The following is a 19820-nucleotide window of genomic DNA, read 5'->3' on the forward strand; positions in this document are numbered from 1 at the left end:
GATTTTTTCATATCTTTTTACATATTAGAGTGCTATAACTCATCTCAGATATAAGCCACTGGCACTCAATAAAATATCTGTATAACAAGCAAAGGAAGTTACCTTGTGTTTTGTAAAGAAGATGGTCTTCGTTCAGGCTTATCTTGGTTGGGCAGTGGTCTAAACTTGTTTCACCCTTAGACAGCCTTAACTTTTAGGGAACGTACAACAAAGATTATTTCCATATATTCGTAAATTATCCTTGAGTCATTTATTCTTCCCTATCCCTCCTGCCCCCAGACTGAGGGAAACCCACCTCCCTGTCCTTCCCCCTTCTCCTTTCTCACTCAGATTTCTAGCTGCTATTTCCCATAGGAAGTGCCTAAGCCGCATTTCTAAAACCTTGCTACAGAAGGAGGCTTGTCTAGGGGGCACATTTCCAAATTCCTATGTTGTCTTTGCTCTGACAATATCTTGTGTTCTATTCCCTGATACCTCCCTGTTCGTTTTGACATGAAACAATGACTTGTCCTCCCGTTTCTGTTCATAAAACTTTGGGGAGTTGTGCGTGGACTTGGTATTTGCTTGGTCAGCTTTCAGTATCCTTAGGGACACAGAGGCCCTGAAGTCTGGAAGTGACCCTGGTGGTCACACTTCGCATTTCCACTCATAGCTCCCTTCCTCTTTTGCTCCTTCCAGATGTTTGTCCACATGCTATCGACTTCTTGCTTATTTGTTTTCTGTTGTGACAACTCTGAGCCCAGTAAACCCCACCCAGGACATATCTAGCCTTCTCCTTCCAATCCTTTCCCAGTTATGCTGGGACTATTCTCCATTCCTCCAAGCTCTCTCTTGCACTGGGAGCAAGTACACTATAATGTAATTCTCATGGCACTCACAAATCAAAGAAAACTATTAGGTTTAGAATTAAAATTAGACATTCTAAAGATGGGAGTCACAGTCAGACACCAGGGCCAGCATTGTGGCATCACAAGTCAAAATGCAGCCTGCATCACCGGCATCCCATATAGGCACCAATTTGAGTCCCAGCTGTCCCACTTCCAATCCAGCTCCCTGCTTATATGCCTGGGAAGCAGCAGAGGATCGCCCAAGTGTTTGGGTCCCTGCCACCTATGTGGGAGACCTGGATGAAGATCCTGGCTCCTGGCTTTGGCCTGGCTCAGCATTAGCCATTGTGCCCATCTGGGAAGTGAGCCAGTAGATGGAAGATCTTTCTCTCTCATTATCTCTCTGTGTTTCTCTCCCCCTCTCTCTAACTCTTTCAAATAAATAAATAAATGAATACATCTTTAAAAAAAAGTCAGAAACTCATTCATACTTCCATACACATCCCATCCATTTCCTCAAATTTGCTTTTCTTCAAGCTCTTCCACTCAAGGGAAACACAAATAACTTCTTATTTGTTTTCAGTTGTTTGATCGTGATTGTTACAACAATCTATTCCTGCTATTGATATGCAAAATATACAAAATTTTGGTTACTACTGGGGGAAAATTAGCTTTTCTGAGCTAATCTGAGCAACTGATATGCAACTGAATCATTTCTGTACCAACCATTTGTAAGTTGCACCTTGCTTGTACAAGAAATATCTTTTGTAAGTTCACAAGATTTTAATTTCTGTCTTGGTCTAAGCAAGCAAAATAATTCACAATCAAGGAACTTACTGGTTAAATGACTACATGGATTGTTGGGTCCTAAATTAATGTAAGCTGCTCTATTTTTAGAGAGTATGTATAATAATGATGGTGTATGCAAATTATACTGTGTATGTAAGCAAATGTGACAAACTAAATTCCATTTGACTTACCTTAGTGAGGGGTTTCCAAGAGAGATCTAGATGCAAAAAAGTAGAAGGTACATCAAAGGGAATTTCAATAGTTTCTTCTTTCTTTTTCTCTGTTTGTTGGGGGGTTAAACTTTTCTGTGGTCTAATATCCCAAAAACATATTGTGCTACAAGAAAAAGTTTATAGTTTACTTTTTTTTTTTATCAAGCACAAGTATAACCTCAGGACTACCATTAGCACTGTTACACATTAGCAATGTAACCAAGGCAATATTTGAATGTCTCTGAAACCAGAAATTTTATGAATCAGGATTATTTGACATTTTATATTTTGGAGAATTATACTTCAAAAAGTTCATGGAAAATAGAACTAAAAGACAATTTTATTTTGGTGCAATTTTTTTTGTACTCCATACATTGTTTTTTCATAGTATGCATTTTTATGAATTTTATGAAGACCCTTTATATTTCTCTTCATATGCTCTACTTATGAATTCAAAGTTCTATACATTGGAATAATTTTATCTAAATGATTATTTTTCAACATACCTACTGAATTGTTCATAAAAATGCTTTTTGAAAATATATAATAAAAGGGACAGGCATCTGGCACAGCAGGTCAAATTGCCATTAGAGACACCCACGTCCCATATCAGAATGCCTGGGTTGATTCCTGTCTCTGTTCTGGATCCAGCTTCCTGCTAATGTAGACCCTGGAAAGCAGCAAGTGATGGCTCAAGTACTTGATCATTGCTACCCATATGGGAGACATGGATTGAATCTGACCCTTGGCTTCAGTCTGGCCCAGTCAGGGTTATCGTGGATATTTGGAGGGTAAACAAGTTTATGGGAAATCTCTCTATCTCTCTGCCTTTCAAATAAATGAATTTTTAAAAAAATAATAAAAAGTATGAATATACAATAAAAATGTAAAAAGGCTTCTACTTTTTAAAATATGCTTTCCCAGTTAAATGTTACAATCTTCATAATTATGAGATATAACTGAATGTAAATAACACAGCTTGCAACTTTACAAATATGGGAATATGAGGAAGCCATATTATCAGACATGAAAGCCTAGCTAATTCTCTCTTTTTTTTTTTACAACTCCTTTATCTCTATAAAAAGATAAACTGGTAACAATTTATAACATTCTGTCCTTTAGTTATATTGGATTTAATTATTATAATAAAGATTATTTAAAGGGCAGAAGAAGACATTAATTTTAGGAGAATCTAATTGAAAAAGAACACATTGTATGAAAACATTTTAGGAAGTGTTTGAAATGGGACATACCAATCTGCTGAACATGTCACAAGTTGACAGGATATTCCACTTCGATTCTCATACACAGAGCCCAACCTGTTAATCTAGTTTTAAAAAATGGAAGAAAAATCAATTCTGTGTATCCAGAAGAGCATTGTTTTCACATAGCTATTTATCTTTTACATTTTTTGCTGCCTTGTTTTAAATTTTAATAAAAGAACATAACACCATCACAAAAGTTTGGGAAATAGAAGATTTAAAGATTTTTTTAAAAATCTAATTTATTTGAAAGGCAGAACAGCAGAGATAGAGAGAGGGGAAGAGAATGAGACAGAGAAAAAGAGAGAGAGGTCTGTTGGTTTGCTACCCAAATGGCTGCAACAGCCAGGGTTGGGTCAGGCTGAAGCCAGGAGCCAGAAACTCCACCCTGGTCTCCAACACGGCTGGCAGGGGCCCAAGGACCTGGGCCATCCTCTGCTGCTTCCCCAAGCGCATTAGCAGGGAGCTGCATCAGAAGTGGAGCAGCTGGGTGTCAAACTGGCGCCCATATGGAATGCCATAGCAGTTTAACCTGTTGTTGTTCCACAACAATGGGTCCAAGATTTTATAATCAAATAAAATCTGCTGTATAATCTTGTTCAGTTTTCTGTCACAAAAATATTTTCACAAAGTTTTGATCAGAATGCATATAAAAATGTTTAAAGTTTGTTTCATTTATTTGAAATGCAGAGAAAGACAGATGAACAGAGACACACAGAGAGATCTCCTGTTTGGTTTACTCCCCAAATGCATGCCTGAAACATCATGACTGGGGCAGGCAGAAGCCAGGAGTCCACAATTCAAAAATCTGGGTCTCCCACATGTGCCACAGGGACCCAAGTACTTGAGCCACCTGCTGCCTCCTAGGGTGTGCATTAACAGGAAGCTGGACTTGAATTCAGGCACTAGGATAGAGATGTGGGTGTCCCAAGTGGCATCTTAACTGTGCCAAATGCCCACTCCAGAATATACATTTTTATCCTGAGATTTTTCACTTCACATAATTTGAACATCACCTACATATTCATAAATTATTTCAATAGTTCATAATACATAGATGATATACCATAATCCTATTATCCATTCTTGTTAGGGTTCAGTTGGACACCCACAGGGTCTAGGGCCCCTGATTAACAGCCAACTCTGTAAATACACATCCGATCCCCAGGAAGTCTTCATGGCTCCTCAGGGCCCTAGAATCTTCAAAATTCCCATCAGGTAGTTCTCAGAGGAGGTGAAAGCTTTGGAGGCCACCTATGGAGGTGCCTCTCATAGATCAAGAGGACAACATGACCTTACAGTTAGGCTGATGAGCAAAACGGGACCAGGGATTCTGGCAGCAAGTAAACAATGGAAACAGGAGTGGAGCGAGGGGAAAGGTGGTGTCTGTACCGGCCTGGAGGACTTCCAGGAGCGAGGCAACAACAAAACGGGCTGGCATCCATGAGGCCTGCATGGCCTCAGGTTCAGCAGTGGCTGCCAACTTCCACTCAGATCTGATAAACAGCCCATGTTACGCTGTGTCACTGAGGCTTTTGTTGAAGTATGAATTTGGAGACCTGGGAGACGTGCTTGCTCTGGTGATTTTATTTTTGAATGTTTAAAAATTCCAAAACATAACAGTATTACAGAAATTTGGAAACAGAAGATTTCAAAATCAAATAAAGTTCTATCTTACCTTTTTCCAAGTCTTCTTTATGGATACGCTTTGACATGATTTATTTTAAAAGATGTGAGTATAATTTTGTATCTTGAGACACATATTGGACTGGATCATGAATCTGTATGAATTCCTCAAACTGGAATTTATTACTGGTCAAAAAGTTTGGAAATTTGAATGACTGAAGAACACGTTGACTAATTACATTCCAAAAGTTTCATGTTGCAGTCAGCTTTTTTTTTTTTGGCACTTGGTTGTTTTTAACACTGAGTATGATATAAAATTTTTATTTAAAAGTTAAGTCTAAAATATACCATTAACTTTGTTTTATTAACATATGTTATGAAAGACTAATTTTCATGTTGATTTACTAACTGTTTTTGCTTAGTGTATACCTTTTGCTTATTTGTGATTTTTATATTTACTACATTTGGTATAAATGTGTTGGATCTATCAATCAGTGATTTCTTCCAACACTAAAAAGCTTAGAAAATGATCTCCATTCCAGAAATCTGATATTCTATTCTTATTTGTTGCATTTTTCTATAGTTTATCTTTATTTGAATTTATAGTCATCTGAATTGATTTGTATGTTTGGTGTGAGTTGAAATGGAGTCCCCTTTCTTTTGTTCTAAGTGCCATGATCATGCTAATTTGTGCAGATAACAGAAATGATATCTGGGCTGTTCGTTTTGCTTTTCAAATTATTTTTGCTTCATATAATCCAACTGAATGCTTGGCAGATCTAATCACCTCTCCTAACTCAGAATATTTTCAGAATATTTCTCAGCATATTTTTGGTCATTTTTCAAAAGTACCTGGTAAACCCTTAGTTTTCCTGGGGGAACCATTTGGGGAGCTTGTCAGTTTTCAAATCCACCAACACCACTCTTGGTGAGTTACAAGCAAGTTCGGAACCACCGTGCTGGGAGTCGGCTGGGCTGGTACCTGCACAACCAGTGGGCAATCTGTGGAGGTGCCACTCTCAAATTGATAGGGAAACATGACTTTCCAAGGCCATTCCATTCCAAACCTGTGCCTGGGCACACTCACACATTACAATGGATCACAGATCTTTTGACATTGTCTGCCTCCAAGTCACTGAGATTATAACTCCATAAATGCTCAAAGTGTTAAATATTTGTACTTTATGCTTACATATCAAACCTTCATCTTCTTCGCCGTGTACCTTATCATTGTTGATACCATCTATGTTTTAAAATTGTAAACCCAGGGCTGGTGCTGTGGTGTTGCGCGTAAAGCCACTGCCTGTGGTGCCGACATCCTATATGGGCACCAGTCCGAGTCCCAGCTGCTCCACTTCCAATCCAGCTCTCTGCTATGGCCTGGGAAGGCAGCAGAAGATGGCTCAAGTCCTTGGGCCCCTGCATCCACATGGGAGACCCGGAAGAAGCTCCTAGTTCCTGGCTTCAGATCGGCACAACTCTGGCTGTTGTGGCCAGTTGGGGAGGGAACAAGTGGATGGAAGACCTCTCTCTCTCTCTCTCTCCCTCTGTCTCTGTCTCTGTCTCTTTCTTCGTGTAACTCTGACTTTCAAATAAAATAAATAAATCTTTAAAAAATTAAACTATAAACCATCCAAGTTGAAATAGTGGTCTTATTCTCATCTTTAAGTTAGATACTGATCTGGCAATAACGACCCAAGTTTCTGATGTGCAGTTCCTGGTTAATTTAGATATGAGTGAATTGTTGACTTGAAACATTTTCTTTGGATAAAATCCTAACACAATCCAGCAGGAGGAAAGTGCAGCACTGTGAGGACTTACCTCAAATGTGTCGGACAGCCAGTGTATATCTGTAATGACTTTCTTATGTCCATTTTCTATTGAGGAGACTGCACAATGCCTGATGTACATTGCTTCTTTATTGCTATCTGGTTCAAGGAGGAACATCGGCTGAAAACGTCAAAACAGCAGTATGTGCTAATTTAGGGTGCTGATGCGTGAGTTCATACTTCATTCATCACTGCAAGTAAAACTGCTAACTTGGAGAAGTTTTGATCAGATACACTAGTTCAAGGAAAAATTTAAATTGGTGTTTCTACATACCATATATTTAGGGAATAGGATTATCTACTTCCCCATTGGTTTAGTCTCAGCTTTGTTTCTTGGAAGTCAACAAATATTGCTGACCTATTGCCTCAAGAACCAGTAAGGCACTCACGTTTGAAGGAGTATTTCTTTGTGTGCTGAGAAGGTCATCTCTCACCATTCCTTGGTGAGTTTACTGTTGATGCCGAGGTTAAAGAACTGGGGTAGAGCCTTGGAAAATCATGACTGGAGCATAGGGAGACTACTGATGCCATAGACAGGAGTGTCAATTGGTAAAGTCAACAACAGGAGTCACTGTGCACTTACTCCTCATGTAGGATCTCTGTCCTTAATGTGCTGTGTATTGAGATTTAATGCTATAACGAGTACTCAAACAATATATTTCACTTTGTGTTTCTATGGGGGTGCAAACTGTTGAAATCTTTACTTAATGTATACTAAACTGATCCGCTGTAAAAAAAAAAAAAAAAAAAAAGAAAGAAATTATCAACTCCCAACTTGACTCTCACTGGGATTAAACATGACAATAGGTCTGATCTGATTTCATCATCATTTAAAAAAATCATCTATTAGTTTTCACTTTATGTTTCTGTGTGGGAGCAAACTGTTGAAATCCTTACTTAATGTATACTAAGCTTATCTTCTGTATATTAAGATAATCGAAAATGAATCTTGATGTGAATGGAAGGGGAGAGGGAGTGGGAAAGGGGAGGGTAGTGGGTGGGAGGGACGGTATGTGGGGGAAGCCATTGTAATCCATAAATCGTACTTTGGAAATTTATATTCATTAAATAAAAGTTAAAAAAAAAAAAGAACTGGGGTAGGAGGGGATGTGCAACATGGCGGGTGAGTACTGAGTAGTGAGCTGAGACATCTTTGCCTAACCCTCTCCACAGAATTCACAGTCTCGCAAAATCACTGTCCATTATTAACAGGCCTGTAACCTCTTCCCACTGATGCAAGGTGGTGTGATCCAGAGCCCTCCCACCTGGCCCTTCTGTTGCTCTTCACTGACACCACTTAAGGCAAGTCACTTGGCGACTTCATTTTGCTCAACAGCAATAACAACAAAAAGAACCTAACATCACAGCACAGCTGCTTCCACTGATGTGGTGATGTTTTTAGTGATGAGCTCACTTAGAAGTGATTGGAACAGGTCCACACGCAGATCTGAAGGATTCCGAAATCATCTTGCTTTTGCTGAGCTTCCCAATTCTGTTAGGAAAAAGTTCACAAGTAAAACAGTACAAAAAGCTAACCTTGAGTGTGACTTTTTTACTTCTGCTGCCACCTGCCTTAATGTTTTCTATGCGATCTGCATGCGAGGTGATATCCCACATAACAACCTAAAACAGAAATACATGACATTATTACAATTTCAGAAAATAGTTAACTGAGACTTAAGATGTTTTAAAAAACTGGATAGGCAACATGATGAATCAGTCACCTTAGGGGATGATCAGGAAGTTTGAAAGCTAAGTAAGAATTTTTTAAAAAAGATTTATTAAAAGATATTTTAAAGATTTATTATTGAAGGCAGAGTTACAAAGACAGAAAGAGGGAAAGACAAAGAGAGAGAGAGAGAAAGAGATCTTCCATTCTCTAGTTCACTCCCCAAATAACTGCAAAGGCCAGGGTGTGGCCAGTCTGAAGCCAGGAACCTGGAGTCGCATCCAGATCTCTGTATGGTACAGGGACCCAAACACTTGGGCCATCTTCCTCTGCTTTCCCAAGTGCATTAGCAGGAAGCTGGATTTTGGAAGCGAAACAGCTGGGACTAGAATTGGTGCCCATATGGGTTGCCAGCATCACAGGCCTTGGCTTTACCTGTTAATACATAATGCTGGTCCTGAATGTTTTCTTCTCTATAAAAGTACTCTCAGGGGGCTGGTGCTGTGGTATAGTGGGTAAAGCTGCTGCCTGCAGTGTTGGCATCCCACATGGGCACTGGTTTGAGTACTGGCTGCTCTATTTCTGATCCAGCTCTCTGCTATGCCCAGGGAAAGTGGTAGAAGATGGCCCAAGTCCTTGGGCCCTTGCACCCAAGTGAGAGACTGGGAAGAAGCTCCAGGCTCCTGGACAGACTGGCCCAGCTCCAGCCATTGCATCCATATGGGTAATGAACCAGAGGATGGATGACCTTTCTCTTTCTCTCCCTCTCTCTCTCTTTGCTTCTGCCTCTTTGTAACTCTGCCTTTCAAATAAATAAATAAATCTTTAAAAAGTACCCTCAGCATTTTTTAATAGACTTTTTTTAATTTTTATTTTTTTGACAGGCAGAGTGGATAGTGAGAGAGAGAGAGAGACAGAGAGAAAGGTCTTCCTTTTGCCATTGGTTCACCCTCCAATGGCTGCCACGAATGGCGCACTGTGGCCGGCGCACTGCGCTGATCCAATGGCAGGAGCCAGGTGCTTCTCCTGGTCTCCCATGGGGTGCAGGGCCCAAGCACTTGGGCCATCCTCCACTGCCTTCCCAGGCCACAGCAGAGAGCTGGCCTGGAAGAGGGGCAACCGGGACTGAATCCGGCACCTGACCGGGACTAGAACCTGGTGTACTGGCGCCGCAAGGTGGAGGATTAGCCTAGTGAGCCGCGGCGCCGGCCCCCTCAGCATTTTAATTTTTGAGTTTATTTTAATAGATGCCAGTATTGTTAAAAATCTGAGATAAATGTCATGCAATTCCCTTTGTTTTGGCAAGAGTTTCTCCTCTCTTTGAGGATGTGCTGTGATTGCAGGGACAGCTGCTTTGGACCTGAGGGAAACAGCCTGTTCTCAAGAATTAAGTAAAAACACATAATTGTCCGCCCAAATACTGGGATGTGATGATTTCTATTAAATTGAATATTGTGTGGGGCTGGCACTGTGGCGTAGCAGGTAAAGCCACCGCCTGCAGTGCCAGCATCCCATATGGGTGCTGGTTTGAGTCTTGGCTGCTCCACTTCTGATCCAGCTCTCTGCTGTGGCCTGGAAAAGCAGTAGAAGATGGCCCAAATGCTTGGGCCCCTGCACCCACATGGGAGATTTGGAGGAAGCTCCTGGCTCCTGACTTCGGATCCGTGCAGCTCCAGCTGTTGCGGCCAACTGGGGAGTGAACCAGAGGATGGAAGACCTCTCTCTCTGCATCTCCTTCTCTCTCTGTGCAACTCTGATTTCAAGTAAATAAACAAATCTTAAAAAAAATTGAATACTGTGGTCAACACTGAATTCACATATGCCTGGATGGTCATTTTTTAAAAAAATCAGTACAAAGCAGAATATTTGACACTGAATTCAATTAATTTTCAATGGCTAAAAGGTATTTTGGTCCACTAAATGTTAATAAAATGTCAGGATGTCAGATAGTCCATGGTTTTATTTTCATTGCAGACTTTTCTAAAACATTCTAAAGCAAAGTTGAATTCCTTTTGTAATGAATAAAAAGGCATTATAGGAAAGGCATGGAGGACAGGCTGTGGCATATTATGATGATCCTCAGTAATTATTTAACAACATTGGGGGAGAAAATTGTTTCCTGGTTGTTTTGGTTCTGGACAAATGGTCATGGAAGCTTTAGACAGTTAAATTTTAGCCACAGAGAAATTTTCCAGGCACACACAGAAAGACCATGGCCAATCCCACTAAATTACAATGAATTTAAAGTTTAATCATAAAACAGCTTTAAGATTTTTGTTTTGCTTTACTAGAACAAGCACAACATGGGAAGATGGGACCTAAATTTCATAAATTTTATATACATTAGATAAAAAAAGAAAAAGGCAAAAATAGTGTCAAATTATAAATACATAGATTTAATGACATATTTATGTTTTTCCATTTGAATTTCTGTTTAAATTCATAATCACCTTCTAACCCCTACCCCCAGGGAAATTTCAGATGATGCCTGTTTTCCAGGAGGCAGCAATGCTTGTGGCTTTTTTCTTACATAGAATCTTATACAACACAAATGGAGGGGACTCAGGTTTGTAAACACTTCAAGTGCTGATATCATGTCTAACATGTGCTTGTACTCTGGTATGGTGACAGAATTGGCAATCCTTCTGTGGGACTGAAACCCTTAAGTTCAAAAAACTACCAAAACAAAACTTACTATAGAATGCCTTCTACTTTAATAAATAGCTGGAAAAAACTCTTACTTACCTGTCCATTTATACAACCTCCAGCAATGATGTTAGGGTCACTGGGACAGAACTGGAAGCAGAAGATGTCATCCGGGCTCTCCAGCATTAACTAAGGCAAACCCAGTGAATTTAAGAAAGAATGAGAAAGTGCATTAAAATAACGGCTAGAAAAGCACGCAGACAGCTGAAAGTGAATTTTATGATTATCTTTAACTAAATATGCATTGCAGTCCTCTCCCAGAATTCTACCTCTGGACTAGAATCTGCCTGTTTTGGATTGTACCATGGATATTGGCCAAATGTGTGAGAACAGGTATGTTCACAAGAGGACTCAGTTTCCCCTCTCCTCTACCCTCCATGTGGGAAAAGGGTGTGTAATTCCTGGTGGAATGTTATGATTTTTCTAAACAAAACGACTGTGAAATTAGGGTTTCTGAAAAGCTTGGAAGGTAGACCCTGTGAGGGCATTTGTTTTGTTGCCTGCTGTATACCTTACCCAGCAAAGTAAAAATAAAATGTGTTGCATGAGAGAAGATGGAGTTATTGCCAGAAATATTATGAGTGCTTCTATTTCAAATCTTTCAAATAATACAGAAGTCATAAGCTGAACTAGTCCTGAGAGGAATATGTAAGTATGAAGGAACAGATATATTAGCCATAGTTAGACATTTGCTAAGGGGTCACCACCGTAATAAAATATGCCCTAGAAGGCCATTGGCTTGCCACTACCAAGCTAAAGGCTTCAAACTGGAATTGGGTGAATTATCTTGGTTTAGTGGCACTTTGGAGATTCAGGAGAAAAATCTATTTTTCAAAATACTCATAAAATCTTTTAACAGTCTCCTATAGTTTTGATTAGAACAGTGACAAAATAATTCATTTGCTTTATTTATTTTCAAAACTTATTTACTTGTATTGGAAGCTATTCTTAAAAATACAGGGAAGGAGGATCTTTCCTCTTCCTAACTGCCTAGAAGTTCAGTCCCACTTCCATGAAGAGGGGTGGGAAGTAGCTCTACTGGGTAGAGATGATAGAAAAGTACAGTGACAGAATGGCATCAGATTGGCTGTCCATAGATGGACAAGGAAGATCCAGAAATCTGTCATTTTATTATCTGAGTCTATAATACTTAAAGTACCTAGAATCTACTGTAGTAAAATTGCCTTAATTCAAATGAATTATAGAGGGGCCGGCGCTGTGGCGTAGCAGGAAAAGCCACTGCCTGTAGAGCCGACATCCCATATGGGCACTGGTTCAAGATCTAGCTGCTCTACTTCTGGTCCAGCTCTCTGCTATGGGCTGGGAAAGCAGTAGAAGATGGCCCAAGTGCTTGGGCCCCTGCACCCACATGGGAGACCTGGAAGAAGCTCCTGGCTCCTGGCTTCAGATCAGCTCAGCTCTGGCCATTACAGTCATCTTGGGGAGTGAACCAGAGGATGGAAGACCTCTCTCTCTCTCTCTCTCTCTCTCTGGCTCTACTTCTCTCTGTAACTCTGTCTTTCAAATAAATAAAATAAATTTAAAAAAAGTTTAAACATTCCTCTCATCTTATATTCTTTTAAAAAATAGATTTGTTCAGTAAACTTTTGAAAAAAGATTTATTTGAAAGGCAGAGAGAGAGAGAGAGAGAGAGAGAAACAGAGGGAAAGAGAGAGAGAGAGAGGAAAAGATAAGAGATACCTTCCATCTGCTGGTTCACTCCCCAAATGGCAGCAACAGCCAGAGCTGGGCCAGTCTGAAGCCAGGAGCCAGGAGCTTCTTCCAGGTCTCTGATGTCCAGGCGGGGCCCAAGCATTTGTGCCATGTTCTGTTGTTTCCCCATGCATTAAAGGGAGAGCTGGATAGGAAATGGAGCAGCCAGGACTCCAACTGGCACCCACATGGGCTGCAGGCACTGCAGGCAGCAGCTTCACCTGCTATGCCACAGCACTGGCCTCTCATTAAACTTCTTAAAAGTTTATTTATTTATTTGAAAGGCAGAGCGATAGAAAGATTCAATAAACTGTTTCAATAAACTAAGCATTAACTTTAGTTTTGATCAAATTGAATATGACAAGTTCCACATTTGAAGCAAGCCTAACTTTATAAGGATTTACATTAATTAAATGATTATAAAGTACTTTGCAAATGAAACTGCTGAAGATACTTGTGAAAGTAGTACAGTCACATGTCACATAATGACATTTTTCGTCATTAATAGATCATATGATAGTGGTCCCATAAGATTATAGTAGGGCTGAAAAATTCCTAACATCTAGTGATGCTGTAACCACCATAACACTGTAGCACAATGTTCTACACCCAAGCCTGCTGTGTAAACAAGTTTACTGTGCTCCAGTCAAATAGAAGTATAGCATGGGCAATTACATACAGTGCATAATTCTTGATAATGAGAATGAACGACTATGTTACTAATTTATGTATGCACCATAGTATACTTTTGATTATTTTTGAATAGATTGCATCTATTTACAAGGAAAAACATTTACTGTGAAGCAGTATGCTGTGTTACCCAACACAGCCTCATACATCTCATGTTCTCTGTGTTTCTTGAGCGCATCATTTTCTCTGGTGCTTGATTTAAACCTGTGCTCATTTTTCATCCTGGCCCTAGGAGCTATAGGCTGAATTGTATATTTCCCATATAGCAGAGTTGTGTAATTGGATACCCCACCTAGGTTTCTGTACGTGCACTCTATGACGCTTGTATAATGATGAGAATCCCCCCACAACACAGCTCTCAAGATGCGTGCCTGTAGCTGAGCAACACACAGCATTATTGGATACTTGACACTGCATTGCCCACTCACCCTCTTACCTGAGGATGTATGGGATCGGAGAAACTCCAGAAAAGAATCAGTGATGGTTGCAGCAACAATTTACCGGAAAATTGGACTCTGTTTTCAAAGGAGAGCCGCACAGCCACTGACACAGCTATTAGCCCTGAAGGAAGCACAAGGAGAAATTAATGTTGGCAGCACTACACGAGGAGGAGTGGTTCTAGCTTTAGTTTCTACAGTTACCCTTCACTTCCATTTTGATTAAATTTGAGTAGAAACATTCTGCAGGAGAGCAAGAGTTTTCTTAGAGCTAACGGGGCATCTACCAGCCACATGCCATTTATTTAACACTCCAAATGTGCCTAGTCCAAATTGAAGAGTGCTATTAGTAAAAAACAAACAGTGGACTTTGAAGATTTACTAAGCAAGCAATGTTTTGGACTTTGTGTGTGTGAGAGAATGGCCAGCGGAGACTGTGGGGCGGAAGGAAGAAAGCAGAGGACCCCACTGCCTGGCTCCACCCTGCACGCAGTCCTACTGCTCTCGGCTGCTGAGCTCGCTGAAGGCGGGTGTTTAACATCTTGTTTAGTAATCAGGGGCAGAGTGTTGCGTGAAAAGGACTTAGCCTTGGGAGTCCAACTGGCCCAAGTCAAATTCTGATTCTGCATTGCACCAGCTGGGTGACCTGAGCAGGTCACTTCCTTGAGTTGAGCTTCAATCCTCTTGTACAACAGAGACAACAAATATGTGCCTGTCCTACAGTATAGCTGGGAGGACATATGACAGTGAGGATACAGCAAGTGCTTGGCAAGTGGTTGGTTCTTACCAACTGGAAGTGATTTTAATTGAAATCGAGCTGTTGGCCATTTTCCATATAAAAGCCAGACGCTAGTTCAACGTCATCACAAGAAGAGATCTCACCATAGATGGTCGGATGCCAGGAGACACAGGTGATCGTCTTCTCCATTGGACTATGCAGGTCAGTAAAGGACTGGTACTCTTTCAGGTGAGTGTCGGTCTTGTCCCCAAAGGTGCCTTCCTCTTCTGCCAGATGTTTCCAGTCATCAAAAAATGTGTTTGTGATTTCATTTTGCTGCAAGGCTATTTCGACACTGTTTGTAATAAAAACAATTACCATGCCAGAGCTTAGTGTTCAGTATGACTTACTTCATTTAGACTGAACAAAACCCAATCATTCTCAGTTATATTTGGTAATAATAATTAACCTCATGTGAAATAAATGACGGAAGGGAAAAAAATTCAGGCTAGCATGCTGCTCAGAGCTTCTTTCAAGAACCTGCTATTCTGGGGCTGGTGTTCAACACAATGGTTAAGATATCACTTGCGATGCCTTCATCCCACACCGGAGAGCCTGGGTTTCCAGCTCTGCCCCCAATTCCATGTCCCTGCAAGTGTGCAATTGGGAGGGAGCAGATGATGGCTCAAGTAGTTGGGTTCCTGCCTCCCACATGGGAGACTTGGATTGAATTCCTGGCTCCTGGCTTTGATCTGACCTAGGCTTTGCTGTTACAGGCATTTGGGACAGTGAAGCAGCAGATAGAAGATCTCTCTCTCTGTCTTTCAAAATATAAATATATAAAAGATCAAAAAGATCAAAGATAAATACATGAGATAATTTATTTAAAAAGAGAACTTGCTGTTGAGCCACCAGGAGTGCTGTTAGTTGACAGCCTGTAGCAACTTCATGATCTGCCTGTTTTTTTTTTTTTTTTTTTTTGACAGGCAGAATGGACACTGATAAGGAGAGACAGAGAGAAAGGACTTCCTTCCTTTTTTTTTGCCGTTGGTTCACCCCTCAAATGGCTGCTGCAGCCGGCGCGCTACGGCCAGCACACCGTGCTGATCCGAAGACAGGAGCCAGGTGCCTCTCCTGGTCTCCCATGCAGGTGCAGGGCCCAAGGACTTGGGCCATCCTCCACTGCACTCCCGGGCCACAGCAGAGAGCTGGCCTGGAAGAGGGGCAACCGGGACAGAATCCGGCGCCCCGACCGGGACACCGCAGGCGGAGGATTAGCCTAATGAGCCGCGGCGCTGGCCTATGATCTGCCTGTTTCTAACCCACAGCCATGCTGCCGCCTGGCTAAAGGCTGGGTATGGCAGTTGCAGGCTTGGCCAGCCCTGCCTCACCTCTGACTCCTACACTAGCCCCTCTTTGTTCTGGAGCTCCACTGGGTTGGCTAAGGATTGGTCTGAGGCTCTACCTTTCCAACTCTGCTCCCTCCTTTGGTTTTCTCAGTAAAACCCTCAGTTTTACTGAGGTCTCAGTTGCTTCCTGGAAAGCTCAAACTGACACAAAAGGCAATTTTCTTTTTTTTTTTAACTTTTATTTAATGAATATAAATTTCCAAAGTACGACTTATGGATTACAATGGCTTCCCCCCCATACCGTCCCTCCCACCCGCAACCCTCCCCTTTCCCACTCCCTCTCCCCTTCCATTCACATCAAGATTCATTTTCGATTCTCTTAATATACAGAAGATCAGCTTAGTATACATTAAGTAAAGATTTCAACAGTTTGCTCCCACACAGAAACATAAAGTGAAAAATAATAGATGATTTTTTAAATGATGATGAAATCAGATCAGACCTATTATCATGTTTAATCCCAGTGAGAGTCAAGTTGGGAATTGATAATTTCTTTCTACAAAAGGCAATTTTCTTAAGCATATGTTCAGTATTAAATGATTACTTACACGAAATGAAGATAGCCCAAATACAAGCATATTTAAAAAATTGCAAACAATAAAGAAGAAATTCTCAATAAATGAAGATACAAAGTTTAGAAGGGTGTGTGTGGGTATGTACATGTGTGCTATTAGTTTTAGTTGTCACAAAGCCTAGGAATTGCTACTGTGTTTAATTCCTTTACTAAACCCTCTGGAATGCATGAAACAATTCTCTAAAATGAAGAACTATCCTGCTAAAAATGCTAGACATGTTCTGAGTGCTAGAATTATCTTTTTTTTTTTTTACAAAAAGATTTTATTTATTTATTTATTTGACAGGTAGAGTTACAGACAGAGGTAGAGACAGAGAAAGATCTTCAATCTGCTTGTTCACTTCATAAATGGCCAGGAAAGCCAGAGCTGAGCTGATCTGAAGCCAGGAGCCAGGAGCTTCTTCTGGTACAGGGGCCCAAGCACTTGGGCCATCCTCCACTGCTTTTCCAGGCCATAGCAGAGAGCTGGATTGGAGGAGGAGCAGCTCAGACACTAATCGGCGCCCGTATGGTATGCTGGCGCTGCTGATGGAGGCTTAGCCTACTATGCCACAGCATTGGACCCTAGAATTATCTCTTAGTAGCCTAGAGATCCTGCTTTGACAGGCTCCTGTCTTAAATGGTTACTGTACCACTGTCCCTTTACATGCTTGATTTGAAGGTTCAGCTCACTCTCAAGACCTCACGGAACTTTCCCACAGTTAGAATGTCACCTGACAATTTATCATAATGATCAAAAGTCCAGATATGTTGTGGTTTTTTTATATGTGTGGTGAGCTGAAAGAACAGTTTTCAATTATGAATGCCTTAAAATAAGAAAAGTTTTTAATTAAAGCATTAAATAGAGACATTACAAATCATAATAGATATTCCTACAATGTAAAAAGGGTAGTTTGATACATGTCATTAATCATTAACAATAGTCACTGTTTAATTGAATACCTTCTTGATTAGATGATTCTTGAACTTTGTCTTTCAAAACAGAAGCATTTCCTAGGACCTTGCTACTTAAAATGTGGCTCGCGGACCAGTGGCACCAGCATAAGCTGGAGCCTACTAGAAATGCAGAGCCCCAGGCTCCCTCCCAGATCCACCTCAGGGAGTACCTATGCACACTATGCACACTGAACTTTGAATAGCCCTGGTGCATGTGCAGGCACGGAGCTTCAAGGTTTGGACTCAATTTCAAGTAGAAACTTTAGTTGGCATTTGGAAAATCCAATTTCTTTCTTTCTTTTATTTTTTTTAAGATTTATTTATTTGAAAGTCAGAGTTACACAGAGAGGAGAGGTAAAAAAAAAAAAAGAGAGAGAGAGAGAGAGAGAGAGAGAGAGGTCTTTCATCTGCTGGTTCACTCCCAATTGGCCACAACATTCAGAGCTGCACTGACCCGAAGCCAGGAGCCAGGAGCTTTTTCCGGGTCTCCCATGTGGGTGCAGTAGCCCAAGCACTTGGGCCATCTTCTACTGCTTTCCCAGGCCATAGCAGAGAGCTGGATCAGAAGTGGAGCAGCCAGGTCTTGAACCGCCGGCGCTTCAGGCCAGGGCGTTAACTCGCTGTGCCACAGCGCCGGACCCAGAAAATCCAATTTCGGTTTTTGCCTGGATAAGAAAAGAATTCTGAAGAGAAAAAGTAGATACGGTTCTTGCTCTGGTTTCCTGATTCTTCCTTGTTAGCCTGAAAGCAGAAGGCATTCACAAGGGAGAACTGAAGAGAGCCCCTTTCTCTGGTCAGGTGATTAGATTTCTCGGGAAATGTGTGGTTCCGTAGAGTCCCCGGTCAGACTGGCAACACCGTTGACTGAGGAAATGCTTAGGAGTGTCGCTGTTTTCCTAACTCCAAAACAAAGATTTCTTGTTTGCTTTCTGAATGCCCTTGAAGCCTCTCATTTCATTTTCTTCTTTTGCAAATAATGCTTCTGCTACGTTTGTGGTAGACAAAATTCTATGAAAAAGAAAGATCTCCATTCTTTTAAAATTGTATTTATATAGAGGGAACAGATTTTGTGTATTTAATGCATATAGTTTAAAAATATAATGATTCTTCTCATCCCCCATCACTTCCAACCTCTCTCCTCCTTCCTTTCTTGTTTTTCTTTTAATTCTTACAATAACATAATTTCAATTTACTTTATAATCACAAGCCTAATACTCCACTAAATAAAGAATCCAGCAAGTAGTAAGTAGAAAGACCATTGTTCCTCAGGAGTATAGACAGCGACTATATACAATAATCAAATCTCAAGATGACAATTTCACTCATATATATGACTTTTTTGTCTTTAGATATTAGTTACCATAAATCAGAGAAAAAATATATTTGTCTTTTGGGGACTGGCTCATTTTACTAAGCATAATGGTCTCCAATTGCATCCATTTTGTTGCAACAGACAAGTTTTCATTCTTTTTTATGGCTTAGTAGTATTCCATCATGTATATATACCATATTTTCTTTATCCATTCATCAGTTAAAGGACATCTGGGTTGATTCCATACTTTGGCTATTGTGAATTGAGCTGCTACAAACACTGGGGGTACAGATAACCTTTCATATGCTGATCTCATTTCCCTTGGGTAAATTCCCAAGAGCGGGATGGCAGGGTCATATGGTAGTTATGTTTTCAGATTCCTAAGGAATCTTTTTTTTTTTTTTTTTTTTTTTGACATGCAGAGTGGACAGTGAGAGAGAGACAGAGAGAAAGGTCTTCCTTTTCCATTGGTTCACCCTCCAATGGCCACCACGGCCCGTGCTGCGGCTGGCACACTGCGCTGATCCGATGGCAGGAGCCAGGTACTTCTCCTGGTCTCCCATGGGGTGCAGGGCCCAAGGACTTGGGCCATCTTCCACTGCACTCTTGGGCCACAGCAGAGAGCTGGCCTGGAAGAGGGGCAACTGGGACAGAATCCGGCGCCCCGACCGGGACTAGAACCCAGTGTGCTGGCGCCGCTAGGCGGAGGATTAGCCTAGTGAGCCGCGGTGCCGGCCTCCTAAGGAATCTTCATACTGTCTTCCATCATGGCTGTGCTAGTTTGCATTCCCATCAACAGTGTATTGGGGTACTCTTCTACACATCTTTGACAGCATTTGTTACTTTTTGATTTTGAATGAGAGCCATTCTACCTGGGATGAGGTGAAACATTTCCCTGAAGACTAGCGATCCTTGAGCATTCTTTCATTTCTCTGTTGGCCATTTGTATTTCATCCTTTGAAAAATGCCTGATCATAGCCTTAGCTCATTTCTTAACTGGATTGTTTGCTGTTGTTGAGTTTCTTGAGCTCCTTATATATTCTGGATATCAGTTCTTTATCATATGTATAGTTTACAAATATTTTATCACATTCTGTAGGTTGCCTCTTCA

General features: G+C 40.9%; 1 protein-coding gene across 8 annotated transcripts in view; it reads right to left on the minus strand.

The window, feature by feature from the left end:
* DNAI3 (dynein axonemal intermediate chain 3) overlaps positions 1–19820 on the minus strand; it is a 77420-nt gene that overhangs the window by 25146 nt on the left and 32454 nt on the right. For 7 of the 8 annotated variants that reach the window (XM_051856307.2, XM_008264958.4, XM_008264954.4 and 4 more), the window contains 8 exons: positions 14643–14833; positions 13760–13884; positions 10960–11049; positions 8082–8168; positions 6538–6666; positions 3082–3155; positions 1808–1952; positions 103–190 (listed from right to left, as the gene is read on the minus strand). In XM_051856307.2, coding sequence (XP_051712267.2) covers positions 103–190; positions 1808–1952; positions 3082–3155; positions 6538–6666; positions 8082–8168; positions 10960–11049; positions 13760–13884; positions 14643–14833 — 929 coding nt within the window. The remainder of the gene's footprint in view (positions 1–102; positions 191–1807; positions 1953–3081; positions 3156–6537; positions 6667–8081; positions 8169–10959; positions 11050–13759; positions 13885–14642; positions 14834–19820) is intronic. The other variant, XM_008264956.4, reaches the window with a different exon arrangement.

The sequence above is a fragment of the Oryctolagus cuniculus genome, chromosome 7 (assembly GCF_964237555.1).
Source record: "Oryctolagus cuniculus chromosome 7, mOryCun1.1, whole genome shotgun sequence".
Taxonomy (NCBI): Eukaryota; Metazoa; Chordata; class Mammalia; order Lagomorpha; family Leporidae; genus Oryctolagus; species Oryctolagus cuniculus.